This window comes from Ictidomys tridecemlineatus, chromosome 8 (assembly GCF_052094955.1).
Source record: "Ictidomys tridecemlineatus isolate mIctTri1 chromosome 8, mIctTri1.hap1, whole genome shotgun sequence".
NCBI lineage: Eukaryota > Metazoa > Chordata > Mammalia > Rodentia > Sciuridae > Ictidomys > Ictidomys tridecemlineatus.
This window is the reverse complement of record NC_135484.1, coordinates 1,878,658-1,899,010: the sequence shown is the minus strand read 5'-3', so window position 1 is coordinate 1,899,010 and position 20,353 is coordinate 1,878,658. Positions and strand designations below refer to the sequence as shown.

The window sequence follows — 20,353 nt, the reverse complement described above, 5'->3', positions numbered from 1 at the left end:
CAGGAAAGCCATCTTGAGACCACCACAACTGCCTCCTGTCTACTCAGACTCACACTTCTGTTTGCCATGCACAATAAGAGGTAGCACTACAGCCTGAGTTGGAAAATAAAACAAGACTCACAGACGTGGCTGCAAAACACAGAATGGCCCAGCTCAAAGTGAGATCAAAGGGAGGGCTGGGGAAAGCCCTCCAGTGAAAATCACACACACGTGCATACACGCATGAGATGTCCATCCAGATGTTCACGAGCATGCCGGCTAAATAAACAGAAGATAGCTTCCATTACATCATACCTGTGCTTCTTCCTGAAAATCAACTTCTAAACTATTCTATTAATAAGTTATTTTCCTATAAAACTTCCAAACACTACTTTCATTGAAGTAAACTTAAATTTTGGAATTTTATTCATACAATGGTTAACAAAAGGTTCTAGAGTCAGACTATCTGGGTTCAAATAATTGCTGCATGGCTTATGAGCTACATACTGTGGAATAAGTCATTTAAACTCCCTGTGCCTAAGACTCTTCATCCAAACATAAGAACAGCAAAAGTGCCCACTCACAGGGCTGCCCCGAGGCCTGGAGGAGGCAGCTCTGCAACACACTACTGCTGCCACTGACCTCAGCCATGCAGTGTGCACTCCTTGAACTCAAGTTCTGGAGTGGCTGCCAGAATTACCAAGGTGGGTTCCAAATATCGGCTTATGGACAGACACATGGCTGGTCAAAAATCACGACTCGGTCCTGGCTAAATACGCAAACAATTAACCAGGTGCAACATAGACCTAACACTTTATTCCCCACAAATAACATAAAATCAGGAAAGAAAAACCCAGAAGGCAATGAAGAACTTCTTCAGATGGCAGAATACAGGGTAATTTGTTATCTGTGTATGTGTCAGTACTTTCCACACATTCTAAAATATGCACATTTTTAACAACAGAAAAAAAAAAAAAAACCTTTAAATATATGACCTTACTACAGGGAAGGAAATGCACTAAATTTAAGTCCAACCACATTTTCAATAAATACTTTTAAAAAGAGCTACAAAAATAATACCACAAATATATTTAATTTTCTTTCTGATTCACTAATCTTCATTTCACTACTCTTGATATCTTCCAAAATAACTATTTCATGAAGGTAATTAAAAATAATTGTTTATAAACTAAAATCAGCAAGTTTGGCATAAAAATCATGTTAGCTGTACCATGAACTCAACAAGATCACCTTTGCCAAACTTGAATTAAAACCACATTTTTGAACCTTGGAGGCCCTAAACATGAAATGCAGTAAAACCACTGTCCATGGTACTCCTGGCAGGCACCTCCTCTTGAAAAAGCAGGAGCTTAACTGATCTGCAAAGGAATCTTTACAAATCCATATACTCAGCAATCAAGATTCTTTTCCTGTATTTTATTATCCTAATAAATCAAAGGAATATGTTTATTAATGAGCATGTTCCACTAACTGGTTAAAAGCAGCATGTCACCAAAATAACTCAGAAACACTACCTATGATAAGTGAAATGGCAATCTGATAATGTTGAAAATGAACTCACACCAGCCACAATTCCACAACACAGCATACCTGTTACAAAACAAGTCGCCACTGAGTAGAAACAAGTTAATCCTAAGTGCTGTTAACCTTAAATAGAAAGCCACACACTATTTTGAAGTATTAAAATTCCAAATGTGTGTACTGGGTTTTAGAACATAAATATGTCCAAATGTCTCTCAAGTCATAATCTTCAAAACACAATAAAAACAGAAAAAAAGATATCCTCGTGTAGCCGATGCTGGTGTAACTCAGAGTCTGTGCTTGGGAGAGGGAGGCTAAGGACGGGCAAGGGCTGACTGTAGCCCACATTAACAACGTAATCACACTAGACAGAATGCTTGAGCCACCACTGTCAGAAAAGCCCTGTAAGAACTAGAAAACTTTCAGAAGGCATGGCTCCAGTCTAGTGCTTAGCCAACAGCAAACTGCTTCAGCTAGGATGCGGCTAGCATTCCTGGATAACAAAAGTGTAAATATTTGCATTTTATCACTAACTAAAATTTAAGGAAAAATTAAGTATTTAAAAATATAGAAAATAAACATAGAATGCATAAAATTAATATGTGAAATCTACACTAAGAGTAAACTCTGTTCACATTTTAAATATGACATCTGTTTATGTTATAGTCCTACTTGAAAATGTTATGAAATAGAGATTTACATTTACTTTAGAATTGTTATGTTTTTAAAAATCATTTGTAAAAGCAACCACTACTAAGTATACTAGGGCAGCAGGTCACAAACTCCAGGGGTTTCCTCGCAGGTAATTTGTGAGGAAGAAGGCCGTTCTTGTCGTAACACCTGGACAATGCTGGCCTTTCCCGTGTGCTACACAGATGGCAGGAGGCAAGGAGGATCACTGGAGTGCCTCAGCATGCATGAGTCAAGGCAGCCACATCAGGGTGGCAGGGACGGAGCACAAATGTACTTTCTACTGCTCTGCACCACTTACACTTTAGAAAAAGCTAGTTTTGCTTAAGAATGTCTCTGATAAAACAGAAAAAAAATGGATTTTATTGAACTTTGGAGTACATGCATTCAATGGTCTGTGTGCCCAAGGACGCAAGGAAGCCTTCACTTCTGCGGCAAGCCAGTGCCTGTGACATCTACACTAGGAATTGGATAAGGCACTTTTCATGGAACACTGTTTTCTTGAAAGAATGACTGACAAACTACGGTTATCCAAGTTTGGGAGTTCTTCAGACATTTCCTCAAAAATGAACAAAGCAAGCTTATCCCTCTGAGCATTGCCTGACCAGGCTGCCAATCATGAAGTGTTTAAAAACTTGTCCCAGCACTGCTGAGCTTGAGCACATCCCTATACTCAAGAGCTTCCTAGTGAGCACATTATGGCACTGTCTGAGAGAACCTGTCAACAATCTGCAGATGTGTGTGACAGTGCATTAGTGTTTTCCAAATGATCAACATAGGATGGAGAAGACCATGCACAGGAAAAACATCCTTTCCAAGCACAAGATAGACACATGGGTTTAGTGTAGCAGAACACAAGGTCTTCAAAAGAATCTTCTAAAGAAGGATTAGTTACAAACTATTTAAGTTCAAACTAGAAACTTTATTTTGACTGATTCTTTCTATGTTATTACCAGTGACCCTTAAACTTCAAGTTTTTGTCAACAACATAATTAAGGTAAAAAGCAAAACATGATGTAACCTAAGGACTCACCAAAAGCTTGTGTAACATCACACAGTACATACAGAACAGAAGCTCCCACAGCCTGAGTAAACCCCCTGTACAGCACTGTTCTCAGAGCCTACAGCACTCAACATTATTCAGACAAAATGGACATCCACTGCTCTTTAAAAGACGGCCTCCCAACCCATGACTATCCTACAGTGCCTGTGAGGCTATGGAATTTAAAACCTGGAGTATTCTCAAACAGGTTGCTGCTCCTGTCTTCTTCCTATCAAACACACAGCTCTGGATGGCAAGGGGCGCAAATCTCAGGACAAAGCTGCCAATAGCAGCACACACCACCACCAGACAGTTCCCACTGGTACTAAGGAAACCAGGAAATAGGACAGGAGGTCCCCTTGGGAATCACCCCCGAGCCAGGCAAAGGCAGCACACTCAGTGGGCAGTCACTCAACGTGGCAGAGGTGAACCTCCCCGACTTTCCTTCAGCAGGACCAGCATGGAACATGGAACACAAATATGAGCTGTGATTCTGACCAAAACAAGCCAACTGGACCCCTCCTAAGCAACCAAACACCCAAACAACAATGAGAAAGGAGTGGTCCAAGTCCTCCTCAGCTGAAGTCAGGCACTCCCAGGGGTGCGTCAGGAGGTGAGGCGCAGTGTTTCTACTGGACGCTGGCAGGGCCAGACTCAACAGGAACTCGTCCTTATGGTCTGATTCCGCCCTACCAGAAAGGAAGTCAGCTTGAAAAACACAGAAAACAGCTGAATAGTCTGTGAAAATGGTTGGTCCCTCTGCCTGGGTCAGTTGGGCAGAGTAAACTTTGGGCAGCTTGAAAGTACAGGAAAGACACAGTTCCAGCAGCTCAGTCCTGTTCACACCTGGAGCCAGTGGAGAAGACCCCAATTTACACTGCTGTCCTGGTGCAAACACCAACAGTCACAGAGCACTCCAAACAGTCCTCGTAACTCCAGTGCAGTGACATCTATTCAACCTGAAAATATAACAATGTGATCAAGTGCAACAAAAATGCTCTTGTTTTCTATAATTCCTACATTATTCTTTAATGTTACATTTCACAAAAGCAAAAGTACAGAAATTTTGACTATTTTCCAGCCATAGTAAACCACTCAATTTCAGTTCCTCTAAATGTTTTCATTCCTGAAATGCACTTATGAACATGTACACATGAGACCCCATATTCTGTGACTTTGGAATCACTAACACTGGGGAAACTTACCCTGCTTCATGTGTGAGCCGCCTTTCTAGTGCTTATTCTCACTTTGTCAAAGTATGCTCACTCCTTAGATTATAATGTGGTCAAAATGAGCAAGTTTTTAGATTTCTACTGTGGTAGAATAAGCCTAACCAGACAACATGAGATAGGGAGACACATGTCCCCTGCCACCTCGCAGCCTGTTCAAACCCTCCTGTGAACTCCAAAACACCTGGGACCAATAGGTCCCAGACTTTTGGATTTCAGACTTCTCAAGTTTTTGTAACATTTGCAAGTTACAGACCTCTTAGGGAGGGGACCTGAATCTTTGCATGAACTTCAAATTTTTCTTACACACAGCCTGCAGATAACTGTATACAATATTTTTATTGTGCCTATGTTTTGACTGTAACCTTCACATGAGGTTGGATGTGGAATATTCCAATTGTGGCATCTTGTTGGTGTTAAAAATTTTTTTTATTTGGAGGATTTCAGACCTTGGAGGTTGGGGTACAATTTTGCTAGAAATGTTAAGAAAGATCTGCTCATGAAAAAAGATGGAAGACAGATGTGGTGGCACACACCTGTAATCTTAGACTCAGGAGGCTAAGGCAGAAGAATCCCAAGCTTGAGACCAGCCTGGGTAACTTAGAGCAATCCTGTCTCAAAGAAAATAGACAAAGGGTTGGATGATATGTGAGGACTAGCATGTGTGAGGCCTGGGTTCAATCCCCACCATAGTAAAAAACAAAAAAAAAGTCCAAATTTGACAAGATGTACACACCTGCAACAACTCCTATAGGTGAGAACCCTGGATGGAAGGCCACCAGTGGCCTGCCTTTCAGGCCTTTCTGGTATGTTAGTGTTAGAACTTGTGGGATGTGGCACTTTGCTCAGCATCTGACTCACAAGCATAAATTTGGTCAGAAAATTCTTGGTCCCTGTCCCTGGCATCTCCAGGGTGAATAAGCACATCCTACATACCATTAGCAAGGAAACTAACCTAAGGTAGAAATAATTTTCAACTAATGAGTCAGTTTAGTTTTATGTTCAACAAGGGCTACTTGCATGTCCATTTTATTTATAGTAAAGAAAAATAGGTATATATCAAAATAATTGCTGTTAATTAGCATTTTCTGACATTACATCAAAGTTCAAGTCTAGCAACACTGTTTATAAACAAATAATCCTAAGCTTCCAGAATAGCCACTGCCTAATAATGATGCTTTACATACACAATTGCTCAATTAAATTCCTAATGACATAAATATGACTCTTAAGAATTCTTCTTAAGCTTCCCACTAATTTAGTGATATTGTGCCTATATTTTTCAATATGAAAGACCACTTCTACTACTCCTGATATGCTGCTACTTCTAGTTATTTAATCACAATAGAAAGTCTATAAAAAGTTTATAGCTACAACATTTACATTCCATTAGGTCAACAAATTGCATAAAATAATTTTTCATTAGCAGAAGGATAGCAAAGGAAACTGATCTAGATGTAGTTCCAACTTAAAGGTATCTAAAAAATAGACAATAGCTGTACCTCAGATACTCATATAAAACTTAGCCCATTATTACAGGAAATAAAGATTTTTAAAAGGTTATAACCACTACTGAGGTTCAATTTACAAAAAGAAAGAAAAAGAACAGAGATGCCGATGCATACTAAAAACCCATCAGAGGCAACCACCTACTTCATCATACATTAGCCCCCAGAAAAAGGAAACAGGGCTTTCAGCAGTGCCAAAGCTTAAAGATACAACTGCCATTATCAAAACAGTTTAGTTGCATGATAAAGCATAGTTAGAACCAAAGTATTAGTCTGGAATGCCGTAGCTTCACTGTGTTATGCAATCAGCTCCTCACCTGAAGACTCCCTGCTCCACCTCTGCTCACAAACCAAAGTTATTTTTTACATGCATTTTTGAGTAAATATAAATCACCACATTATTTCTCAAGATGAATCAAGGTATTAAATGAAACACACACATCTTCTATGAGGGCAGAAAAAAGGCAATGAACTCAATAAACAATAAACAAATGAATATAAAAAATATCTCATGAAGCTAAATGGTCAATTACCTAGCATAGGTTTTGCATATAAGTGTAACCTTTACAGAAGATGAAGAATAAGTAAACATGAATCTTTATAGACAAAAGGCAATTTTCACTAAATTTTTAAAAAGTGTTAAGTTCCCATGTTTTGTCAGGAATACAAGTACACACAAAGGAAGTCAAATTCAGTACTCTTCCACAAATTGTTATTGAGCTTCTTTCATGCAACAGACAGAATAACTTTTCAAGAACAAAACTCTGAAGTGTTTGCCTTCAGGTAATGAGGGATGAAGACTCGTCTCTGGCTATCCAGACAACTGTGGTGAGTTAAACCCACAGGAGGACCTAAGGGTGACCAGAGAACCCTATCCCAAGGAAAGCAGGAGGCACTCTGCCTTGGAAAGCACTGGGGACCCCCTAAAGAAGCAAAGGAAGGACAGGAGAGGACTAAAGAGCTTCAATGAACTCTAATTTTCCACAGTACTCACAACGTTAATTTAGCTAAACACCAATCCCCTGGTGATGAAATGTCCGCCCCATCAACCCTCATTTCACAAACACCAACAGAATGAGATTCCCATTTTTGGAAGCTCTCTTTCTACACACAATGTGAATGTTAAGGAAAAGCAAGTTTAGCCACAATGATTTTAAAATATATCTTAATCTTCTTAAAAAATAAATGTAATCCAAAGAACCATGTTAATTATCTTCCTAAACATAGAAACCTCAGAATTATCATGGTTAACAAAGCTCACCAATCACAGATAATTAAAGCAGTTATAAAATTTGATAAGACACTGATCACTGTACCAAAAAAGGCAAGAAAAAGCAAAAAACTCATGCTCATTCACATTCATAAAAAAATTACCCAACAAAATAAATGCAAGGCTTAAATTTTGTTTGTACAAGTGAACCTCTACAGTGGATTTGTTCAGCATCTACTGAATATCTAGTAAGAACTAATGAGTCATTTATGTTCTTGTAGAAAGCTAAGACATTCAATTTGTAATGGCCAAATGGAGTAAAAATAATCATTAGATGGTAAAAAAAAAATTCATATACACTCTGATAAGGCAGACTGAAACCACTATCCTTAAAAATACTGGTTTAGAGAATTATTAAGTTACATACACCGCAAAAAAATAGTTATGTAAAGCTTAACTTCTAAGACAAGAACAAACAGAAAAGCATGCAAAGGTTCTCTACAAAACAGAATAGGAAGTGTGAGCTAGCCATACACAATGACAGTGCTCAGAAAAAATAACATGGACTTGTTTTTGGGTGGGGGTGTATTGGCGACTGAACCCAGGAGCACTTTACCACTGAGCCACATCCCCAGCCCTTTTAACTTTTTATTAAAAAGTTAAGTTTAACTAAGTTGCTGAAGGCCTTGCTAAATTGCTGAGGTAGATTTTGAACTCCTGACCCTCCTGTCTCAGCCTCCAAGCCACTGGGGTTACAGTTGTGGCCACTAGGCCCAGCAACATGGACATTTGTTAAAAACAATTCACTATATAAGGCTTTCAAATGCGATTTTGAAGAATCTCTTCTAAAAACAGAAAGGTTCAGATTTAAGAGGTGAGGAAACACTAGTATGAAATATACAATCTTTTTTAAAAACTCCTTCAATTTTTGCTCTGTAAACACAGCAACTTTTCACCTCCAGAATGACGGAAGAAAGATTTCCAAATGACAAGCCAATTTTATTTTAATAAGCACTCATATCTCTAGGAAAATGAGAATGTTTCAAATTAATACTTAAAAGTAGAATTTCATTAAATTAATTAATTACATTTCTGGCTTGGGATTTTTTTTTAAATGTCAACTGAATCTAAAAGACAAAGAATAAGTTGAATACTCTAATACTCAACTGAAAAAAAAGATTTTTCCCCCAACTAAACTTGAGAAATCTCTCAAAAAAACAATTAAAAATAGATTAAAACCAAAACCAAAACAAAATGATTATGTACCAAGACAATATTTTACATCCAAATATTCTTATCCTACCACAAAAAAGAGAACTCATTATTCCCGAAAAACATAATCCTTAAATTAAATTACTACAAAAGTTGTGCTAGAAGTCTATGAATGAACACTTCACTACATAGTAAATTTGCTTACTAGAAGCTAACTCATAAACTCACCACAGAAGATGAGTTGTGAGTCAGGTATAAGCTAACATCAGTGCTCAGACTGGTAACCTGAACCTAACAGTTTATATCAGCATTGGGACTGAGGATTGTGAGTGGCTCTAACCATCTCAAGGGTGCTCAGAGGCAAAATGAACAGAGGAAGAGCAGCCTCCCACCACAAGCAAATCAGGACCCCAAAACGCAGAGTCAAATGTTTCTCAACATTACAAGCTGAGATTTAATGATAAAGAGATTAAATTTCACTAGAACGTTCATATCTACCAAGGGTGTTTTGGTGCCAGAAAGCTAGCAAATAAATATTGTTAGTTTTAAATCACTTACAACAAACCAAAACCAGATGCTATTAAACAAGGTCCTGAACAGGCAGGAATCCAGAGTGTCAGGTAGCGCAGTGGAAGTGTGCACAGCTAACACTCAAGGACATACATTCTAATAGCCCTGTGCCCTCACAGGAGGACCCTCCTGGCCACCTCTGGCTTCCCTGATGGACTGGGCCTCAAACACTTTTTTTGCAAAACCGGGCACAACTCTTTCAGCAGCTCTGCTATAAACAACTGCCAATGCACCAGACCAAGGGTGACTGACTTCCTCCCGCCTGGGAGCCGGGCTGCCTGCCACCCTGCTGCGCCCTGGCGGTGCCTTGGCGCCCAGCCAGAGGGGTCGGACACAACTCTGGACGTCAGTCTGTCGCCGGGGTGGGCACCTCACGCTCCAGACCCCCCAAGCGAGTACCGGCCAGTCACGTGCTCTCCGAGTGACCGTAGTCCATGTCCCCACACTCACAAGACGCCATGAGAAAAACAGGAGACGGCCAGGACCAAACGTCCAGTGCGGTCGGCATCCCCTGGGGACAGGGGACCCACAGAGTGGCCCACCAAGCACGAGAGGGCGACCTGGGGCACAAGGGAAAGAGCAGGTGGGGTCCAGGGCACAGGGTTCAGCTATATAGGGGCCCAGGAGCACCAGTGAACCACGGGACACAGGTGGGTGACCAGGTGGGGGAGACAGGTGAGCAGCCAGAAAGCACAGGTGTGTGGCCAGGTGGGGTTCCAAGGACACAGGTGTGTGGTCAGGTAGGGTCCCTGGGGGCGCAGGTGAGCAGCCAGGTGAGGTCCCCAGGGACACCGGAGGGCAGCCAGGAGAAGGCCTGAGGCACGAGGGGCTGGCCAGGTGGGGTCCAGGGCGCACAGGCGAGTGGCTGGGGCTGGTCAGGGGAGGCCTGAGGCACAGGAGAGCAGCCAGGTGGGGACCCGCGGCTCAGGCGACGAGCCGGGGAGGCCGGAAGCAGAAGGGCGGCCAGGTGCGACCCCGGGGGACTTGGGTGGGGGCGGCTAAGGGCAGGCCCGGCGCACAGGTGGGAGGCCAGCGGGGCCCGGAGGCCCAGTCGAGCGGCCGGGCAGCCCGGGCACAGGTGGCGCGGCCTGCGGACCCCGCGCGGGACCCGCCCGGGCCGGCTGGGCGGGGGCGCGGGCCGAGGCCGGGCGCGGGGCGGCGCGGGGACGGGGACGGGGACGCGGCGGCAGGGACCCTCCCGCGCCGCCGCGGCGCGGCGCCCACCTCGGTCGGCTGGCTGATCTCGAACAGGTCCAGCCGGTTGGCGTTCCAGTGGTGGATGATGTCGGCCAGCTTCCGCCGCTCCTCGTCGCGGCCGCCCGCCGACATGGTGGGCCGCGCTGCTGCCGGGCCCGCGGCCGGCACCCAGGCCGCTCTGCGCCGCGCCCTCCTCCCGGCCCGGCCCGCGTCCGGCCCGCGCCGCCTCAGCCCGCGCCTCAGCCCGGCCGGTGCGCCGCGGCCGCCCCGCCCGCCGCCGCCGTGCGCGCCCGCCGTGCGCGCGCCCGCGCCCCGGCCGCGCGCCCGCCGCCCTCTGGGCCGCGCCGCTAGGTGCTGCGGGCCGCGCGGCCGGGCCGTGCGCGCGCCCCAGCAGGTCGGGCGCCGCCCCCGGGGCGGCTGCGGGTGGCGCCGGCGCTGTGGCCGCCCCTCGGGGACTCGCGGGAAGCCCGGGCAGCGCGGGGCGTGCGTCCGCGGGGCGGCGGCGCGGCCGGGAGCGCGCGGGAGTCCGACGCTCGGGGACGCCGCGCGCAGGCTCGGCGAGCTCGGGACAGGTGTCCTCCGGCCGCCCTGGCCGCGGGGAGGTGGCTGCGCACGGGCCCGCGCCGCGCCTGACAAAGGCGCTCACCTGGGGACGCCCCCGCCGGCGGGGATGGCCGCGGCGCGCGGCGGAGCCTCGGTCGGTGTCCCTCGCCCCTCCCGACGGGAGGTGGTCCCCCGCCCACCGGCCCTCCGCCGCGGAGGAAGCGGTCCCGCCCGCCCGGCTTTGTCTCGCCGCGGCCCGGCGCCCTGCAGCCGCGCGGAGGCCCGCGGGAAGCGCACCTCGCCCGGCGCCGCCCTCGCCCCGCGCCCTGCTGCCCCGCGCCCCGCGCCCCGCGCCCCGCTGCCCGCGGACCCGGGTTCCACGGCGGCGAGCGGCACGGCCTGCGGAGGCCGCCGCCAGCCCCGCAGCCCGAGCCGGGCCCCGCCGCCGCACAGGCCGGCTCCAGATGGGGACGGCTTTGCCAAGTGTCGGAACTGGCGGTCCCTGAGGTCCCCAGGACGGGTGGTAGGGGAGTGAGCCACACTGCGCGCTCTCTGCCCGCAGGGTTCTGTGATTAAAAAAGAAACAAATAACCCTCCTACGTGGACTTGTCTGCGTGTGTGTGGACACGGATGAAGGTCCCCCCTGTGCCGTGCGGGGACACAGGAGGCTCCAAAGCAGTGCTATTTATTATTCTTTTTTATTTATCAAAATCGCCATTTGCAGCTGTAGGAGAGGTACATAGATATCTGACTACGCTCAGTGGAAACCACCCAGCACTAGCTCATTGACAAAGGCCTAAAAGCAACTAGAAAGCCACAGATTGCCTGAGATTCTTACACCTGGAAGACTCGGACAGGTAGGCCATGACGGTTTCCAGGTGGGCACATTCTCCCACTAAGTGTCGTTGTCCAAGACACCGTGAAGACATTCTGAACCATATGCTAATTTTGATATTCACAACAATGAAAAGATGCGATATCCATCTTCTATTTTCCATGCATTGCTGAGTTCTGATATGTTTAAGAATTGTATTGAAATGACGTTCAAGAAATACTACAGATAAAAAGCATGAGGGATTTATTATTAACCCTATCTTGAAGAAAAACTGATATTTTAAAGTAAAAGACTGGACTGAAGCTAAACAAAGTTGTACTGCATGAGGGTAAAAGTAGTTTACAACTCTTAAGTCGGTTTAAGTTTCCACTCTATATTTAACTCTTGGTTTTCCCTTTTTAAAGTATTAAATTGTTTTTAATGACACTATTAAAAAAGTAAGACCCTGTCAGCACTGATTCAGGGGAACAAATACATAAGAACAAACAAGGAAAGATATTGTAAAATATCCACTTATTAAAATGCTTTAAAATGTTTTCTTAAATTATATATATATATGGCATTATGAAGACCAGGTTCTAACATCAACCAACTGTAATAAACCTTTTCCTGCCTCAGTTTACACAGACTCTAGAATAAAAGAAGTACCAGGAAAAAGACTAAAAGATCTAAGGAAAACAAATGATACAAACATACCAACAATATTTGATGACCAGTAGTTCACTTAATTTTCTAGACACTAATCTCAGTAAGTTAATCAAATTTTTAAATGTTTCAGTCTTATAATTGCATAAATCATCTTAAGTCCTTTTAATAAATGTATCGCTTCAGAGGATGGTCTTTCCCAGAAAGTGAAAAAAAAAAAAAAAGATGTAATAAAAATACAGATAATGGATTTTATAGCCTACGTGTAGTGGCTCTGCATAGAAAGTTAAGCTGGTTAGTTAACCTAGAAAGTTAAATAACTAAGCTCCCCTTGCCTAGCCCATGGGTAGAAGGTCAGTGGGGTGCAGTGAATTTTTTAGACAAGAAGAGAAAAAAAATTGTAGAGGACAAGTTTCCATTAAGAATCTACTAGTGGGCTGGGGATGTGGCTCAAGCGGTAGCGTGCTCGCCTGGCATGTGTGTGGCCCGGGTTCCATCCTCAGCACCACATACCAACAAAGATGTTGTGTCCGCCAAGAACTAAAAAATAAATATTAAAAAATTCTCTCTCTCACTCTCTTTTTTTTTTTTAAAAAAAAAGAATCTACTAGTTTACTTAAAAAATGGAGAGATATATCTTTCAACTCTATTTTCTTCATTATAGTCCCATTTTTCTGGTATTTGGTCAAATTTTAGGTTACCTGACAGAATTTCCAAGAAGCAAGTTTTTACAGAGTAATGATATAAGTGGCTTTTAAAATACAAATTTAATCTTACTTGTTTAAACAAAAATTAATCTTACCAACTCAGAAAGACATCTGTGGTTAAATGTGTTCACTGGCACTTGGTAACCTAAGATGATGCTGGTGAAAATTTTAAAAGCTCCATCTTATAGACATAAGTTGATTTGCTGAAAGGAAATAAACCACTTTCGTGGGAAGTTATTAAAAGGGAAATTACATCTTGTCAAAATTAGTCACTTACCTTTTAATGTGTTAGAGAATGACTTTGCATTGTTTTTATGCAATATTATGTGACGACGTTAAGTTAAAATGTGCTTGTATTTTTCCTGATAATCATCTGTACCAGATTTAAGTGAAATGTGGCCATGAGTCTTCTCCGACTCCTTGCAATCTCCGTTCCAGGTCCTCCTTCACAGAGGTGGCCCTCCTCAGTGGGCCTTTTTGAGGTACCTGCTCCTCTGGAAGTGCTCTCCCCTAACAAAACAGCTCCCTCTGCTACCACGTTTCCCATTTAGAAAACTGACCAGCAAAACTATTGCTTCTCTTGATGTCACCTCCCAAAATTTCCCTGATCTCTCATAAGGGGAACCTTGATTTCAGCTCCTATCTTTAACTTGATATCTTCTGAAAGTACCTTTTTCCCCTCAGTAGTTCTAGGCCCTTGATGTTAAGCACCTGTCTTGACTTGATTCTAGCTCCCACTTCCGAGCACTGAGCCCTGTGCTTGCATATAGCAGATGCTCAGTAAATTCTTTTGACTGGATGGAAGGTGTGTTCTACAGGGGCCCTAGCACACAGCTCCCATAGCTGCTTTCCTACCCGGTTGCCACAGACAATAGACAACTGATGAGTTTTACAGAGCAGAAATTCCATGACTTGGAGGCTTTGAGGGTTTCCATCTCATCCTTCCCCCTTTCTTCTAATAATAAAGGTACAGTCCCAGAGAATGGGCTAGAGAAGAGAGAAGTGTGCTTGCCTTGTCCCTAACAGAGATCTTGATCTCCTGGACAACCATCCACCTGCCAGCCACAGAACAAAGGTAAAAGGAATGCAGGAGGCATGATGGGAACCAGCTGTTAAAGGAACCAGCTGGGCTGGGCTTGACTCCCACCCCTGTTTCCACAGCTCTGTCAAACAGAGGGACTAGGGAAAAGATGAGGAGCTATTAATATAGCCAAGACAGGAACAAGCAGTTTGCATATACTAGCCATGACTTCTCTGCCTCAGGTCCTCTCCTACTGCAAAAGGTATGTTTGTATGCACAGTTTGTATGACATTTAATATATGCCAGTATATAGAATATATGTAATCTTGCCAGGGACTAGTATTTTAGGATACAAACTTCTATTAAATTTTATTTACTAAGAAACATATACCAAATGGAAGGAAAGTATGACTTGAAAATGCTTTACCCCCAGTAAAAATAAGAGAAACAAAAGGAGTTTAGAGTTCCTGAATCCCTCAAAGTGAAATATCCAAGAACTTTCCCCAGGTGAAATCTCTTCTTTATCTGCCACCATCTCTGAAAATAAAAAGTACCAAATTATATGGTTTTACTTGCTTTTGAAAATGCTGTGCAACTCAAAAGCCCTTTTTAAAAGGGCTCTTGACATTTGCAGCAGTTCTATGAGAAGTGAAGATGTGGCCTGAGCCCTTCTCTTACAATGAAGCTCTGAGGCACCCTTTCCACATGTGTGTCTGCTCTAAGTACACCAACGGCAGATGGATGACCAAGAGGAAAGAGGCAAGCAGGGTGCAGTGACACACCCCTGTGATCCCAGCAACTGAGGAGGCTGAGAATTTCAAGTTCCAGGCAAGCCTCAGCAACTTAGGCCCACCCTGTCCCAAAATTTAAAAAATAAATAAAATAAAAAGGACTTGGGATGTAGCTCAGAGGTAAAGCACCCTGAATTAAATCCCTAGTATTAAGAGAGAGAGAGAAGATGTGAAATTTTAGGATGCTGGCAGCAACCCAAACTGATGAGTGTTTGGACAGATGTGCCTAGTGATAAGAAGGGCTGAAAGGGAAGCCCTGCTGGACTCTGGGCCAAAGCTGGCATTCCTGTAGGAGCTGGGTTTCTTGGTGGTGGGGGGAGGCCTGGAAATGCTCAAAGGGAGAAGAGAAACTACTGCCCACTGCAACCTGGAGCTGTGACTCTCAAGTCTCACAAGTCATGGTAAGAGAAGAGAAAATCCTGACACAGCCTTCTGACCAGAACTGTGCTATGCCAGCCAGAGAGCACATTTGATTCCTTCAACTATGACAGCAGGACTGCTCCTAGTGACAGACTTGTTAGCCAGAGAGAAGGGAAGCAAAAAGACAGACTCCCCGTAAGCTGGCAAACCGAGAGCTCCAATGTGCATGAGTAGCTCAAACGCTAACAGACCATCCAAATCAGGATGAATTCAATTCCAGATAGAATAAAAGCAATGGAGCATTCTGAAAAGAGCTTTAAAATAAATATGTTTAAAACCCTTAAATAAATATATGAAAGAATATCCACGGAGAGGGATAAGAAATTATAAGATGACTGGCAACAGTGAAATTTATTTTAAAGAACCAATTGGAAATCCTAGAAATGACAAAATTTACTAATTGACATCTTTTTAAAAATCCAATTTCAGAGGACTGCATGGAGGGCAGGGAAGCATCATCACTGAGATAATGGCTGGGAATCTTCCAGAGGGGAAGAAACCCCTGAGTCTACAAGTCCACAAAGCTATCAAACACTAGGTATGATGGATGGAAGTAAATCCATGTCTGAGCAAATTGCAGTTCCACTAGAGGGTCAGTTCAGTCAAAGGGGAACATTAGAAGTTACCTGAAAAAGAAAAAATCCCTGTGAATGAAGGAAAGCAGCCAACGGGATGAGGAACGTAGGAGTGCATGCATCTCTGGGCTTGGGCTGGGTAGCTGAGCTGAGAAATCCAAGGGCAGGGTGGCCGCTGGCAACTGGCTCACTTCACTTCACCAAGCTCCAAATGCCTGATTCCAGAAAAACCGTTTCCTGATTTTAGCACCACTGTGGAGGGATGAGAGATGCAGCTCTGTGCAGGCTGCAGAGGATGCGACTAGCAGGGAATGAGGCACTTACATTAGGTGCTGGGTTCAGCTCAGTGACTCCAACAACTGGTTATCAGCAGGACTTTATGGGGAGGATTTTCAATAACTTTTATTATAGAAATCTGCAGTGCCATCATGGGAGAGCAAGCCCTCATACAACCCTTCTCCCTGCCCACTCATCACCTGACTTCACCAGTTAGCACCAGCCTGCTTCACTTATTCTCTCTCCTCTTGCCTTGTCTGGATTATTTTAAGGCAGAACTCAGACTTCACATAACTTTGTCCATAAGTGTGGCAGATGTATCTTCAGAAGGTAAGGACTCTAAAAATGCATTTTTTCCTAGTATCATTATCTCACCCTGAAGATGAGCAATAATTTCTTAAAATCATCAAATATCAAGTCAGTGTTCACATTTCCAGAATTTGTCTTGTTTTGTTTTGCATTACTGGGATGGAACCCAAAGCCTTGCACATGCCAGTCAAGCACTCTCCCACTGAGCTATATCCCAGCCCTCCAAAGACTATAAACCTACCCATATATCCCCTGGACCCAACCCTCACATGGAGAACCAGTCTCAGGCCTCTAGGTATTTCAAGCCTCCCTAAGTGAGTCTGAGATTCAGTCAGATTTGAGAATTCCTGGCAGAGCTGGACTTTCCCGTCCTGTTTAATGTAAGACTGCATCACTTCTCCCACATGACACACCTCTCTCCTCTTAGGTGAGACGCTTTCCTTTCTGTCACTGCACCACAGGGAAATCAGCTGCACTCTGGTGCTGGCAGAAGAGGGCACTGGCTTAAGAGGCAGCTCCCAGGTGTGAGGTCCATCTCTGGCACTATTATAGGACAATAAGCAGGTCCTTGTAGCTCTCTGAAACTCACTTTCCTTGGAAAATGAACAACGATGGCATTGTACCTTGACTGCCCTCCTTTCCCAGCTGCCGCAAGGATCCAGTTAAGGGAAGGCACATGAATACATGGAGTGTTCATTGACAAAGAAACACTCCCTTCCAGCGTGGAGCAAGGGCGCCACGCAGGCGGCCCTGAGTTTTCTTCATGGACTCCAACGTGAGGGAAACAGCACAGAGACATTTACACATGCGCATGGAGGAAAAATCATTAAATTTTAACTTTTATGCATATTTTATGTTTAATTATTAACAGGCACTATGTTAGAACTTGTACTTGTTCAGAATATTGCAGCAAACCTCTGAAGTCTTGGAGGGCTTTAAGTCATAGAATACCATAACAACACCGTAGTTTTTTATTATTATTTTGGAAGGGAGGGGTGTGTATTTTGCAATTGTTTTCATTGAAGTAAATTGTCTATAGTGAATTTGGTATATTAGACCTTGTTATCTTTTTAAATGTATATTCCATGGAGGAGGAAACTTGCACCCACCTAGCCCATCCCCCAAACCAGCCCCCAACATGGCCAGCTGCATTCTAGTTGTCTCGATTGCAAAGGTTTCTGCCAAGCTGCTGTCCCCACCCAACCCTACCTCCTCTGGCATCACACATCTGCCAACTCCTCTCTGCATGCCTAGGTCAGCAACTTGTCTCCTTGTTCCTGGTGCTTCTCCCTCCTTCCTATTGTGTATATCCACTGGTCACAGAAACTCTCTATCACAAGATGCTGTGATTGTGTTCTCTCCTGCTCTCTTTCCCTGTACAAACCCTTCCAACCCAACACTACTCTGTCTCTTGGTGTGCTCACCCCAATAAAAGCCTAGCGTCAAAGCCAGCTCAACGCAGTTAATTTTTTAGCCTAATTTCCTATGAATCCTGATGTGAACTCCAAGCCCTGTAGCTCTCCTCATCTGCAGGAGCACCACTTGCCAACCTCCCCAGCTTTGCTGCTACTCTCCCTGCACCTGAAGCCCCCTTCTCACATCCAGCAGGTAAAATCCTGGCCACCTCTGCTGGCTCTCAGGGTTGCTTACTGGCTTGGACTTTCCTTTGCTAAACCCAAAGAATTTTGCCTTCCACCCTGTGAAGGTAGGTATGGCCGCATGACTTGTGGTCAGTGAGCAGGTGCAGAATCAGCAGGTCACTTCTGTTGGGAGTGGCGTCCAGTCGTGTCTCCCTTGCTGCCATGAGAAAGGATGTGGTGGTGTAGAAGTGCCAGGGTGCCCAGCATCCCAGGCTTAGCCAGACCCCACACACAGCTACCCTGAGTCACTGAGCTGAATTGGGGGGTCTGCATTTTCGAGGGTACAGTAGAAAACATTTGTTGCGGTGAGCCCCTGAAATGTGGGCATTGCTTATTACACTTGGCCTGTCTGGACTCCAGGGCCATTGCCCTAAGGCCCAGCTCAGGTCCTCTGCCAGCTCAGAGCTCCCTGCTAACTGCTGTCAGAGGGCACCCCTTCCGCCACACTATCCCCTTGGTGACCATGCCCCAGCAGGGTGGAGCCAACGTAGGCTGAGAGGCTCGTGGACCTGCACTGGTCAAGCAGATGCCGGCCGTTCAATGGCCAGGTGTCCTCCTGGAACTGAAATTTATCTGAATAACGGGCATGATTTCTCCTTGTGAAAGTCAGACAAACTCTACCCTACAGCAGCTTCTCTGCAGTGCTCCCTGTCCCTAAAGCCTTCAAAACCGGTGTCTTTTATTCTTGGTTAAAAACAAAACAAAACAAACAAACAAAAAAAAAAAACCTCTTCAAACTTAATTTCAGACAGTAAAGTTTTATTTTTGTGTGATTTGTAGAACAATTACAAGACTATATAAATAAGTATCTCACCTAATATTTCCACCAATGTGTAGTCTCCCAGAGTAAGGCACGGATACATGTTCCCTCGTAAGATAGTTCACGTGGTAGAACATAGCTGTATAGTTGGACTGAATCACTGAAGATCAATACTCTTGTCTTTCTAAAGTGAATTTTTAACCAGAATGTTCACAAGCAAAATCAAATTAAAAGGCAATGAATTATAGGTTGAAATCATAAAATGAAAATTTTAAATTGATATAATATGTGTACAGTTACTAAATGTATGAAAAATTTTGGTTCCCAGGTTTTTTGTTTGCTTGTTTAATAAAGATTTACTTGTGTATCAAGGATGAAATTAGTAAATAGACATTTATTGTAAATTAATTCACATTTTTTTTTTGCTAGAAGGAGCCAATTTGTTGCCTAGGTAGTAAATGTCATGTTTAGGTGCATAGCTAAAGTAATTGTGCTTGCTTACATGGGAATGTGGCTCCTTCAGGAGAGGGGGGAAGCTACAGGGTGGTCAGAATACATTAGCAGTGGTATTAGGTACCATATGGGTTTAATAATTTGAGATTGTAATTCCTTTGAGCAATTGAAGATATCATAGCATCTTTTAAAACATGCATCAGGCAGCCTGGTATGACAGAGTTCCACACGATGCTGGACTTGCCCTTGGATGGAGACTGCGGAAAGCAGCCCTCAGTTCAATATTAAGATGTCTTTTTTCAGAGAAAAGACCCAACTGTTGACTTTTTGTACAGTTGTGGAATAAAGAAGATCACAGCTTAATTTCAGTGTCTAAATACACTACATTAAAAAATGGAATTTCAGAAAGAGCTCAAGGGTGCACGCGCAAACACCGGACAGGGGTGGGCTCAGCTCCGAGTGAGGGAACCACTTACTGAAGACCACTCGTTCCAATGTAGCGAAGCCTGTGGAGATGCTTGTTCAAAGACCAAAGCCAAAATGCAAATGTCTACAGTTTGATAATTTGTTTTAATCATTGGGAAACAATCATACGGAGTGACAAAGCCTGTGATTCATTCCATCTTTAAAACATACCTTCTAACTTATGTTTTGTTCTGTCCCATTTTCTACACCACAAATCTACATTCCCCCAACACCTCCTATCCTTGAGATCACTGAGACTACAGATTAAAACTGACTTTCTGAGCATTGTAGCAAACTACAACCTCTGGGCCAAACTCAGCCTGCCTCTTGTTTTCATAGGCTTCATGAATGAAGAAAATCATTTTAAAACCTGGATATAAAATAATAGCTAATAAACAAATATGAAGATATAGAAGTCAAAGAGCAGGAAAATATCCCACCATTTGATTTGATTTCACTATCTGCTTGCTTTGTTAAAACCAAAGAGGAACCAGGCACAGCGGTACACACATTAATCCCAGCGCCTTGAGAGGCTGAGGCAGGAGGACTGCAAAGTTTGAGGTCAGTCTGGGCAATTTAGGGAAACCTGTCTCAAAATAAATGAATTAAGGGGCTGGAGATGTAGCTGAGGGGTTTAGTCAGTCCTCAGTACCAAAAACAAGCAAATAAACAAAAACCCACACCAAACACTTCAAAAAGGACATCGTACTTCACTGAGAACAATGACAATTGAC

The 20,353-nt window shown here is 44.1% G+C and overlaps 1 protein-coding gene and 1 long non-coding RNA gene across 26 annotated transcripts in view; one reads left to right on the top strand and one right to left on the bottom strand.

The window, feature by feature from the left end:
* Window positions 1-10,408, bottom strand: part of Afdn (afadin, adherens junction formation factor) — a 126,072-nt gene extending 115,664 nt beyond the window's left edge. For 20 of the 24 annotated variants that reach the window (XM_078018686.1, XM_078018690.1, XM_078018701.1 and 17 more), the window contains exon 1: window positions 10,207-10,407. In XM_078018686.1, the coding sequence (XP_077874812.1) occupies window positions 10,207-10,311 (105 nt within the window). In that variant the 5' untranslated portion in view covers window positions 10,312-10,407. Of the gene's footprint in view, window positions 1-10,206 lie in introns of all 24 variants that reach the window. The other 4 variants (XM_078018694.1, XM_078018700.1, XM_078018689.1 and 1 more) reach the window with 1 other exon arrangement.
* A 680-nt stretch (window positions 10,409-11,088) lies between these two features.
* LOC120889212 (uncharacterized) lies at window positions 11,089-19,080 on the top strand. 2 transcript variants are annotated; one of them, XR_013424673.1, is made up of 3 exons: window positions 11,089-13,984; window positions 14,071-14,192; window positions 15,571-19,080. It is a non-coding gene; the product is annotated as an uncharacterized LOC120889212 (long non-coding RNA). The 2 variants fall into 2 exon arrangements; XR_013424672.1 differs by having other exon boundaries at window positions 14,071-19,080.
* The last annotated feature ends 1,273 nt before the right edge of the window (window positions 19,081-20,353 follow it).